The 10871-nt window shown below is 59.9% G+C and overlaps 1 protein-coding gene across 1 annotated transcript in view; it reads left to right on the top strand.

The window, feature by feature from the left end:
* The window catches only part of LZTS1 (leucine zipper tumor suppressor 1), a 28665-nt gene extending 18487 nt beyond the window's left edge, over window positions 1–10178 (top strand). Inside the window, exons 2-4 of the mRNA XM_021543065.3 lie at window positions 3086–3495; window positions 4152–4976; window positions 5659–10178. Coding sequence (XP_021398740.2) covers window positions 3145–3495; window positions 4152–4976; window positions 5659–6309 — 1827 coding nt within the window. The 5' untranslated portion in view covers window positions 3086–3144 and the 3' untranslated portion in view covers window positions 6310–10178. The remainder of the gene's footprint in view (window positions 1–3085; window positions 3496–4151; window positions 4977–5658) is intronic.
* The last annotated feature ends 693 nt before the right edge of the window (window positions 10179–10871 follow it).

Raw genomic sequence — 10871 nt, forward strand, 5'->3', positions numbered from 1 at the left:
GGGAAAGAGAAGAGGGAAATAGAGGAGTGGGAAAGGAGAGGAGTGGGAAAAGAGAGGTGGAGCAAAAGAGAGGAATGGGAAAAGAGAGGAGGGGGGAAAGGTAAGGGGGAAAAATAAGGAATGGTTAAAGAAGAGTGGGAAGAGTGGGAAAAGAGAGGAGTGGGAAGAGAGAGAATGGGAAAAGAGAGGAGGGGGAAAAGATAAGGGGGGAAAAATAAGGAATGGTTAAAGAAGAGTGGGAAGAGAGAGAGGGGAAAATAGGAGTGGAAAAACAGGAATGGAAAAAGAGAGGAGGGGAAAAGAGAGAAATGAGAAAAGAGAGGAATGGGAAAAGAGAGATGGAGGGAAAGATAAGGGGGGGAAATGAATGGTTAAAGAGGAGTGGGAAGAGTGGGAAAAGAGAGGAGTGGGAAGAGAGAGATGGGGAAAATAGGAGTGGAAAAACAGGAGTGGGAAAAGAGAGGAGGGGGAAAAGAGAGGAATGGGAAAAGAGGGGGGGAGATAAGGGGGGGGGGAAAGGAATGGTTAAAGAGGAGTGGGAAGCGAGAGAAGGGGGGAAAATAGGAGTGGAAAAGCAGGAGTGGGAAAAGAGAGGAGGGGGAAAAGAGGGGTGGGAGATAAGGGGGGGGAAAGGAATGGTTAAAGAGGAGTGGAAAGAGAGAGATGGGGAAAATAGGAGTGGAAAAGCAGGAGAGGGAAAAGAGAGGAGTGGGAAGAGAGAGAACGGGGAAAAAAGGAATGGTTAAAGAGGAGTGGGAAAAGGAGAATGGGAAAAGAGAGGAGGGGAAAGGAGGAGTGGGAAAAGAGGAGTGGGGGAACAGAAGGGTGGGGAAACAGAGGCCGGGCTCTGGGACTGAGGATGGGGCAGGGACGAGGCCCTGGCACCGCGTTCGTGCACCCCTTCCACCCCCCGACCCTCTCCCACCCCCTCCACCCCCCGACCCTCTCCCACCCCCTCCACCCCCCGACCCTCTCCCACCCCCAGTTTAACCCCCAAATTCCTGCTTGGACCGCGGGAGCTCGGCCTGGGGAGCCCTGGAGAGGGCTGGAGCACCCAGCGGGAGCTGAGCTGCTCCAAACACAGCACGGAGCAGAAACCTCCCCTCCCTCCTCCAGTGCCAACAGGACCCCGACCATTTTATTTACCTTCCTTCGCCCTCCTCCCGGCTAATTATCGAGGTGGACCCATTAGAGCCGAGAGTCGCAGAGGCCACCAGGAGCCGGGGTTTCATTTTATTTCTGTTTTCGCCCTCACAACAAAGCGGATGAGCGGAGAGCCCCGCGTGCCTCTGATGGCAGCACTCGGCTCTCGTCCCCTCGAGGGCCATTAACGCTAATTAAGCTCGCGGAGCCCCTTTCCAGGCAGGGTGAGAGGAGCGCTGGGGAGCGGAGAGGGATCCGGGAGAGGCTGTGGAGCCGGGATCTGTCCAGGAACGGGCAGGAGATGCTGGGGCTGGTTGGGAATCCACCTGCCAGGCACCTAAAAATCGCCACAAACCCCTTTTCCTCCTGCGGGCATTTTTAGAGAACATTCCTGGCTTTATCCAGGATGGAGAAAAAGCCATTTTTAATTAATTAAATATTTAATAAAAACCATTTTAATTAATAATAAATTAAAGCCATTTAAAGCCATTTTCTGGCATTATCCAGCATCTCCCAAGCACAGACTCCCAGCCGGAGCCTGGCCAGTGCCCAACCACCCTCGTGGGCAGGGGAAGAACCTTTCCCTGGTGCCCAGCTGCGTTGTAAATGCAGGTGAACCCAATGGGAAGAAATGACCGTGTCTGAGTCAATTCAGAAGGATGAATTATTTCTTTATTATAACTACGCTAAAATACATTAATATACTAATAGGATACTAAATAGGATACTAAAACTACATACTACTTTCTCTGACTCTAACTCCAGCACAACTTGTGACCCTCTCTGGGCAGTCCAGCCCCAGGTGGGTTGGATTGGATTGGATTGGATTGGGTTGGGTTGGGTTGGGTTGGATTGTGTTGGATTGGATTGGATTGGATTGGATTGGGTTGGATTGGATTGGATTGGATTGGATTGGATTTATGGATTCAATTGGGTTGGATTGGATTGGATTGGGTTGGATTGGATTGGATTGGATTGGATTGGGTTGGGTTGGATTGGATTTATGGATTGAATTGGGTTGGATTGGGTTGGATTGGGTTGGGTTGGATTGGATTGGATTGGATTGGATTGGATTGGGTTGGATTGGATTGGATTTATGGATTCAATTGGGTTGGATTGGATTGGATTGGGTTGGATTGGATTGGATTGGATTGGATTGGATTGGGTTGGGTTGGATTGGATTTATGGATTGAATTGGGTTGGATTGGGTTGGATTGGGTTGGGTTGGATTGGATTGGATTGGATTGGATTGGATTTATGGATTCAATTGGATTGGATTGGGTTGGATTGGATTGGATTGGATTGGATTGGATTGGGTTGGGTTGGGTTGGATTGGATTGGGTTGGATTGGATTGGGTTGGATTGGATTGGGTTGGGTTGGGTTGGGTTGGATTGGATTGGATTGGATTGGGTTGGGTTGGATTGGGTTGGATTGGGTTGGGTTGGATTGGGTTGGGTTGGGTTGGGTTGGATTGGGTTGGGTTGGGTTGGGTTGGATTGGATTGGATTGGGTTGGATTGGGTTGGATTGGATTGGATTGGATTGGATTGGATTGGATTGGATTGGCCACCAGGCTCAAACAATCCTCACCAGAATCCAACCAAGCATCACCCCAGGTAAACAATCCTCCAAACACATTCCACATGGGAAAACCAAGGAGCAGAAACAGAAATTGTTTTCTGTTTCATTTCTCTGTGCTCCTCTATGAAATTCCTGAGAGGGAGAGAACTTTGCCTGCCCCAGCTGGTCCCGTGGCAATGTGGGGATGGGACGTGCCCCCGGCTCCGCTCCGTGGCTCCCGTCCCTGCCACACAGAGCTGGGCGCGGGGCCGAGGTCCCCCCGGTCGCTGCCCTCGGTTCCCACCTCACGCCCCCAAACCGGGCGGCTCTGCCACCGTGCCCCGGTGGCTTCTCCCGGCTGACGCCGTCCCCGTGTCCCCAGGCTCGGCGCTCCCGGCCGCCCCGCGGGCTCTGCTATGATCGGTGGGCGCCGGGAGCAGCATGGGCAGCGTCAGCAGCCTCATCTCCGGCCACGGCTTCCACAGCAAGCACTGCCGCGCCTCCCAGTACAAGCTCCGCAAGTCCTCGCACCTGAAAAAGCTCAACCGCTACTCGGACGGGCTGCTCCGCTTCGGCTTCTCGCAGGACTCCGGCCACAAGTCCGGCTCCAAGAGCAGCAAGAATGAGGATTTCTTCTACATCAAGGTCAGCCAGAAGTCGCACGGCTCGCAGCGGCCGGACTACACCGCCCTGGGCGGCGGCGAGCGGGGCGCGCCCGCCGGGACCAGCGCGCTGGACTTCGGCGCGCCCACGCCGCAGAAGCTGATGCCTTTCCCCGGCCAGCTGGAGGTGGTGAGTGGGGAAAAGCGGCCCTGGGAGCGGGGGGATGTCCCAGCGGAGCCCTTCTGTCCCCAGAGCGTCCGCAGGTGCCACCGCGGGGGATGCTGCTATCCCTCCCAGCCCCTAAATGATCAGGCTAGCCCAGAGATACGAGGCTTTGAGGGGAGGAACATCAGGAGACGGGCAGAGACTCAAAAGGGGCTCTCACCCTGATGCGGGTGTCTTGTTTCTTTATTCCATGAGGTCCGGGGGGAAGAGAGGGGGAAATACAGCAAACAGGAAGGGTCAGGGGTTTATCTAGCTCTGGACAGGGAGGGCTCCTCGGCTCTCCACCAAGCCCGTCGGGGCACGAAGGAGGGCACCAGGCTTGTCTGATCAGAGGCGCAGGGGTGGCGGGGAATGGGGAAGGGCATGGTTGCGAAGGACATGGTTGTGCTGGGCGCGGTCCGTGGAAGCTCAGGGCGAGCAGGGGCAGCCGGGGGCACTGTGCCCCCTCAGCTTCTGGGAGCTCGGACCGGCAGCACGGCCCGAGGGATTCGCATCCCTTAATTGCTCCCCACCCCGAGCATCCCCCCCGAGCCCTCGGGGCTGTCCCACGGGGGGCAGAAGGGGCGGGAGGACACGCGTGGGGCTGGCCCGGTGCTGACGGGCTCTGCTCTCCCCGGCAGGGCGGGGAGAAGCCGCTGCCTCGTCCCACGGCCTTCAAGCCGGTGCTGCCGCGCCCCGGGGCCATCCTGCACTCGAAGCCCGAGAGCGGGGGGCCCCTGGGCCAGCAGCTGCACCCCCCGGAGAAGGGCAAGGAGCAGGAGCTGCGGCCGCTGCCCTGCTCGGGGGGCCTGTCCGACTCCGGCCGCAACTCCATGTCCAGCCTGCCCACGCACAGCACCAGCAGCAGCTACCAGCTGGAGCCCCTGGTCACCCCCATGGGCCCCATCAGCCGCTTCGGGGGCTCTGCCCACAACATCCTGCAGTGCGCCGTCATCCAGGACAGCAACATGATGAGCCTCAAGGCCATGTCCTTCTCCGACGGCGGCAACAAGATCCTGAACCCCGGCAAGGCCCCCCAGCACCGCCCCGCCGCCGAGAAAAGCGCCTGCCTGCGCTCGCCCATCGCCACGGATGAATCCACCATCCAGGAGCTGGAGCAGAAGCTGCTGGAAAGGGAGGGCGAGCTGCAGGAGCTGCAGTCGAGCTTCGAGGAGAAGGAAATCAGCTCCTGCCAGGCCTACGAGGAGAAGCAGCGGCGCTGCAAGGAGGAGCTGGAGGGGCTGAAGCAGAAATGCAACAGCAAGCTCAAGCAAACCTCGCAGAAGACGCAGCGGACGCAGCAGGTGCTGCACCTGCAGGTGTTCCAGCTGCAGCAGGAGAAGCAGCAGCTGCGGGAGGAGCTGGAGAAGCTCATGAAGGAGCAGAACCTGCTGGAGACCAAGCTGAGGTCCTACGAGAAGGAGAAGACCAGCTTCGCCCCGGCGCTGGAGGAGACGCAGTGGGAGGTGAGGGGCAAAAGGGGGCAGGGGGGGCGTGGAGGGGGAGAGCTCCGAACCCCCCCGGCCCTTCCCATCCCGTTCCTGGAGCATCCCAGGCCGTGGGGAATGGATGGGAACGGCCAGCAGAGCCCCGCGCTGTCCCCGGGGCAGCGGGGCTGAGGCTCTCGCTGCCCCCCTGAACCTTCCCCTCGCCGAGGGAGCCAGCACAGCACAAACCCCTGGGGCAATGAAATAACTCGGCATTCCCGGCCTCCAGCTGTAAAGCTGCCTGGGCACAAGGAAATAGGAATTCCTTACGCTTGCCATGGATTTTTTTAGGGAGCTCTAAAACCTTCCACTCTCTGCTTAAGGTTAATTTACTCACTCCTTGGTATTGCCGAGAAAACACCATCGATGTGCTGGGAATTCCAAAGTTTAGTATTGCCCAGCAAACACCATCAATGTGCTGGAAATTATAACAGTAAGAGGTGTATGAATTATAAATTAATATTAATAATGAATAATAATATGTACTATTATTTAATGCCATATTAATTATAAATAGTAATTGTAATTAAAGTATAATTATAAAAAATAGTGGTAAAAAGGTTAAATTCGGGGTCTCCACGTGCTGCACTCCAGCTGTGCCCAGCTCCCACGGGGTGCCCTGGGCTTTCCCCGCCCTAACCCAGGTGTTCACCCCCGCCAGGTGTGCCAGAAATCCGGGGAGATCTCGCTGCTGAAGCAGCAGCTGAAGGAGTCGCAGACCGAGCTGACCACCAAGACCACGGAGATCCTGAGCCTGAAGGCGCAGCTGAAGGAGGTGAGGCTGAAGATGGAGGGGCTGGAGATGAAGACGCAGGAGCTGGAGGTGTCGCTGCGCACCAAGGCCATGGAGCTGGAGGTGTGCGAGAACGAGCTGCAGCGCAAGAAGAACGAGTCGGAGCTGCTGCGGGAGAAGGTGAACCTGCTGGAGCAGGAGATCCTGGAGCTGCGCTCCGAGCTGGCCGTGCTCCGCGAGCAGCTCAGCGAGGCGCCGCGGCCGGGCGGGGACGATGCCCAGGCCCTGCAGGGGCAGCTGGAGCGGCTGCGGGCCGAGCTGAAGGCCGAACGCGACAGCAACGAGCAGATGAGCTGCAGCTTCCAGCACGAGCGGCAGACGTGGAAGGAGGAGAAGGAGAAGGTGATCCACTACCAGAAGCAGCTGCAGCAGAGCTACCTGCACATGTACAAGAGGAACCAGAGCCTGGAGAAGATGCTGCAGCAGCTGGCGGCGGGCGAGGACGGCAAGGAGCCCATCGAGCTGGAGATCCCCGGCGCCGACGTCCCCTACGAGGACATCATCGCCACCGAGATCTGAGCCGCTGTCCCCTCCCGAGGCGCTCGGCCCCGCCGTGCCGCCCAGCCGTGTCCCCCCGTCCCTCCGTCGTGTCCCAGAGGTGACAAAGCCACTCGTGCCCATGGTGACGTGCCCGCAGCTCCCCCGCCCCGGCACCGCCCCGAGGAGGGCAGGGATCAGCGCTCCGGGGAATGCTCTGCCATCCGTGCCCAGCGCCCAGGGGTGCTCTGCGCCAGGCTTGGGCAACACGGCCTGGCCCTGCTTGGGGGTGGCACAGCTCCTGGGGTGGCCCAGCACCATCCTGCCCGCTGATGGTGGCAGGAATCAATCCCAATGTGTGCCCAGCTGCCAGGATGGCCCAGCTCCTGGGATGGCAGAGATCCTGGGATGGCAGAGATCCTGGGATGGCACAGCTCCTGGGGTGGCCCAGCTCTTGGGATGGCAGAGATCCTGGGATGGCAGAGATCCTGGGATGGCACAGCTCCTGGGATGGCCCAGCTCTTGGGATGGCCCAGCTCCTGGGCACTGTCCTGCCTGCTGATGGTGTCAGGAATCAGCCCCAGTGTGTGCCCAGCTCCTGGGATGGCAGAGTTACAAGGATGGCACAGCTCCTGTGATGGCCCAGCACCATCCTGCCGGCTGATGGTGGCAGGAATCAGTCCAAGTGTGTGCCCAGTTCCTGGGATGGCAGAGCTCCTGGGATGGCAGAGATCCTGGGATGGCACAGCTCCTGGGATGGCCCAGCACCGTCCTGCCCGCTGACAGTGGCAGGATTCAGCCCTAATGTGTGCCCAGCTGCCAGGATGGCCCAGCTCCGTCCTGCCCGCTGCCCATGGCAGGAATCAGTCCCAGCTCCCTGGAGGAAGCTCCTGCTCCTCCTCACCCTCCGTCGGCGCCGATGCCAGGGCGCCGCGCGAGCACGGAGCCACCTCTGCCACTGCCACATCCACCCTGCCAGCCCGTGAGGGCCTCAGGAAGGTCCCCACCTGCTCACACCCCCCGGTACAGCCCAACCTCCCCAAATCCCCCTGCAATCACCCCAAAATCCTCGTTCAGTCCGAGCACAGCCCCCTGCACCGCACCCACAGCACCCACAGCCCTCCCGGCACCCCCACGGGCTCCGGCCCTGCAGCAGCTGCGCCCCAGAGTTCACAGGAATGTGCCAGCCATGCTCTGACCAAGGAATGGGGTTCGTGCTCACCCCACAGCCCCCTGCACTCGCTAGGGCTGTCCCTCCCGGGACCCCCGGCTGCCTTATCTCCTCCCGCGCCCCGATCCCATGGGATCCGGCCGAGGGGAGCTGGTTAAACACCCCAAACCAACCACTTCCACCTTAATTTCTACCCCAGCTCTTAAAAGTTCCTCCTGCCGCCAGCGAGTGGCTCCACAGATGAGGAGTGGCGCTGCTGGTGACCCTCGTGTCCCCCTGCGTGGGGAGGGAACCGCAGGACCCAGTTTGTGGGGTGGGGGCTCCAGCCGAGACCCCGTTGTGCCAGTGCAATGATATTTTTGCTGCAATTATTTACCCACTGCCCCATTCCAGGGCTCCTGGGGGGTCTTGCACAATCCCAACGCCGCCAATTTGGCCCCGGGCTCTGAGCTGTGCAAAATTCCGCGTCCCTCGCGCCACTCCAGCCTGGAAAGCGACACACGGGAACCAGTCTGTGCCTTCTGCACCCGGCCCTGAGCACCCCAAACCTCTGCCACAGCGCTCCCAGCTGGGCCTGGCACTGCCCGGCTGGGCCTGGCACTGCCCAGCTGGGTCTGGCACTGCCCAGTTGGATCTGGCACTGCCCAGCCAGGTCTGGCACTGCCCAGCCAGGTCTGGCACTGCCCAGTTGGATCTGGCACTGCCCAGCTGGGTCTGGCACTGCCCAGCCGGATCTGGCACTGCCCAGCTGGGTCTGGCACTGCCCAGTTGGGTCTGGCACTGCCCAGCTGAGTCTGGCACTGCTCAGCCTGTCCTGGCACTGCCCAGCCGGGTCTGGCACTGCCCAGTTGGGTCTGGCACTGCCCAGCCGGATCTGGCACTGCCCAGCCTGTCCTGGCACTGCCCAGCCAGGTCTGGCACTGCCCAGCCGGGCCTGGCACTCCCCAGTTGGATCTGGCACTGCCCAGCCAGGTCTGGCACTGCTCAGCCCGTCCTGGCACTGCCCAGTCGGATCTGGCACTGCCCAGCCTGTCCTGGCACTGCCCAGCCCATCCTGGTGCTGGCACAAGCGATGCTCACCCCCAACCCGCTGGAAAAGCCAACCTCGGGCTCCTGCGGGTGCCCCCCGGGCCAGTCAGGGCCAGTCTGCCCAGTCCCTGCCCAGTCCCTGCCTGGTCTCTGCCAATTCCTTGCCCATTCTCTGCCCGTTCCCTGCCCGGTCTGTGCCCATTCCCTGCCCATTCTCTGCCCAATCCCCGCCCGGTCCGTGCCCGGTCCCTGCCCATTCCCTGCCCAATCCCTGCCCATTCTCTGCCCGTTCCCTGCCCGGTCCGTGCCCGGTCCCTGCCCATTCCCTGCCCAATCCCTGCCCATTCTCTGCCCGTTCCCTGCCCAGCCCCTGCCCGGTCCGTGCCCGGTCCCTGCCCATTCTCTGCCCAATCCCTGCCCGTTCCCTGCCCATTCTCTGCCCAATCCCTGCCCGTTCCCTGCCCGGTCTGTGCCCGGTCCCTGCCCAGCCCCTGCCCGGTCTGTGCCCGGTCCCTGCCCAGCCCGTGCCCGGTCCGTGCCCGGTCCCTGCCCAGCCCCGCCGAAGGATATTTTTGGAAGCTGAAGGATCAGGGCCGGGATTTGGGATTTTGTGCGTCCCTCAGTGAGCACAGCCCGGCCGGGCTCTGCGCCCGCCGGACCGAGGGCAGCAGATCCCGGCCCGGCAGCGCCCTGTTCCCGCTGGCCCGGTGGCACCGTCCCTGTCCCGACAGTGTCCCCTCGGTGGCACCGTCCCTGTCCCCTCGGTGGCACCATCCCTGTCCCTGCAGTGGCACCATCCCTGTCCCAGCCATGTCCCTCGGTGGCACCGTCCCTGTCCCAGCCTGTCCCCTCGGTGTCACCGTCCCTGTCCCGTCCCTGTCCCCTCGGTGGCACCGTCCCTGTCCCGTCCCTGTCCCCTCGGTGGCACCGTCCCTGTCCCCTCGGTGGCACCGTCCCTGTCCCAGCTGTGTCCCCTCGGTGGCACCATCCCTGTCCCAGCCATGTCCCTCGGTGGCACCGTCCCTGTCCCGACAGTGTCCCTGCGGTGGCACCATCCCTGTCCCCGCGGTGGCACCGTCCCTGTCCCGTCCCTGTCCCGTCCCTGTCCCCTCGGTGGCACCGTCCCTGTCCCCTCGGTGGCACCGTCCCTGTCCCAGCCCTGTCCCCTCGGTGGCACCGTCCCTGTCCCCTCGGTGTCACTGTCCCTGTCCCCTCGGTGGCACCGTCCCTGTCCCCTCGGTGGCACCGTCCCTGTCCCCTCGGTGTCACTGTCCCTGTCCCCTCGGTGGCACCGTCCCTGTCCCCTCGGTGGCACCGTCCCTGTCCCGTCCCTGTCCCCTCGGTGTCACCGTCCCTGTCCCAGCCTGTCCCCTCAGTGTCACTGTCCCTGTCCCCTCGGTGTCACCGTCCCTGTCCCGCCTGTCCCCTCGGTGGCACCGTCCCTGTCCCGCCTGTCCCCGCGGGCCGTGTCCCCCAGCTCTGTGCCGTGACCAGAGGCCTCGCCGTGCTGCCTTTGCACAACCGCGCTCTGTGTGCCCGTCGCATTCCAGGTGTGTCGCTCCAGGCCCCGGCCTGGACAGAGAATTATTTTTCTGCAGGTTTTCTTTTTTTTTTTTGGTTTTTGTTTCTTTTTTGATGTTCTTTCTGGTGACTGATGTAAACTACTGGTTAATTTTATGTTTTTATTTATAAATAAATTTTTTAAAACTTCCCCAGCATCTCTCTGCAGGTTCTTGGCGGCGTTCTGGGCATTTTCCGTGCCTGAGCCACCAGAATTAGATTAGATATTAGGAAAAAAAATTTTTCACTGAAAGAATAATGAAATACTGGAATTGTCTTCCTAGGGAGCTGGTGGAATCACCATCTCTGGATATGTTTAAAAAAAGACTGTGTTGGAATATGTGATATTGATGATTCTGAGATTGTAAAAGTCTCTGTCTGTCAGCCCCCTGCCAAAGCAGAAGCCATAATTGGTCTGTGCTGGTTTCCAGGTTGTTTATTCTGTTGATCTCTCACATGTTCTGCTGCCCTGCCCAGCTCTGTCCTGCAGGGCAGCGTGTGGGGCTCTGCCCTCAGTGGGATGTGACAAACATTCAATACCAGAAACTCCCTGGGCTGCATTTACAAGAACGTGCCAATATCTGTCACCTCCGTTGGACAGTGTGTCCCCAGCCTGAACCAACAGAAAAATGCCAACACCACAGTGAGACATGGAGGGCATGAAGAAGGAGAAAAAGGACAAGGCACACCCAATTTCCTCCAGCTTGTCCCCTTTGGATCTAGAACCCTAAAATTTTACTTTTGCACCCGTGCCACACTTAATTATTGCTTATATCAAACCCTCAGAGCTGGTAATTGATCCTGTAGGATTGAAAACTCTTTTCCATGGACAGAGATCACAGCC

This window comes from Lonchura striata, chromosome 32, assembly GCF_046129695.1.
Source record: "Lonchura striata isolate bLonStr1 chromosome 32, bLonStr1.mat, whole genome shotgun sequence".
In the NCBI taxonomy this organism is placed as follows: Eukaryota; Metazoa; Chordata; class Aves; order Passeriformes; family Estrildidae; genus Lonchura; species Lonchura striata.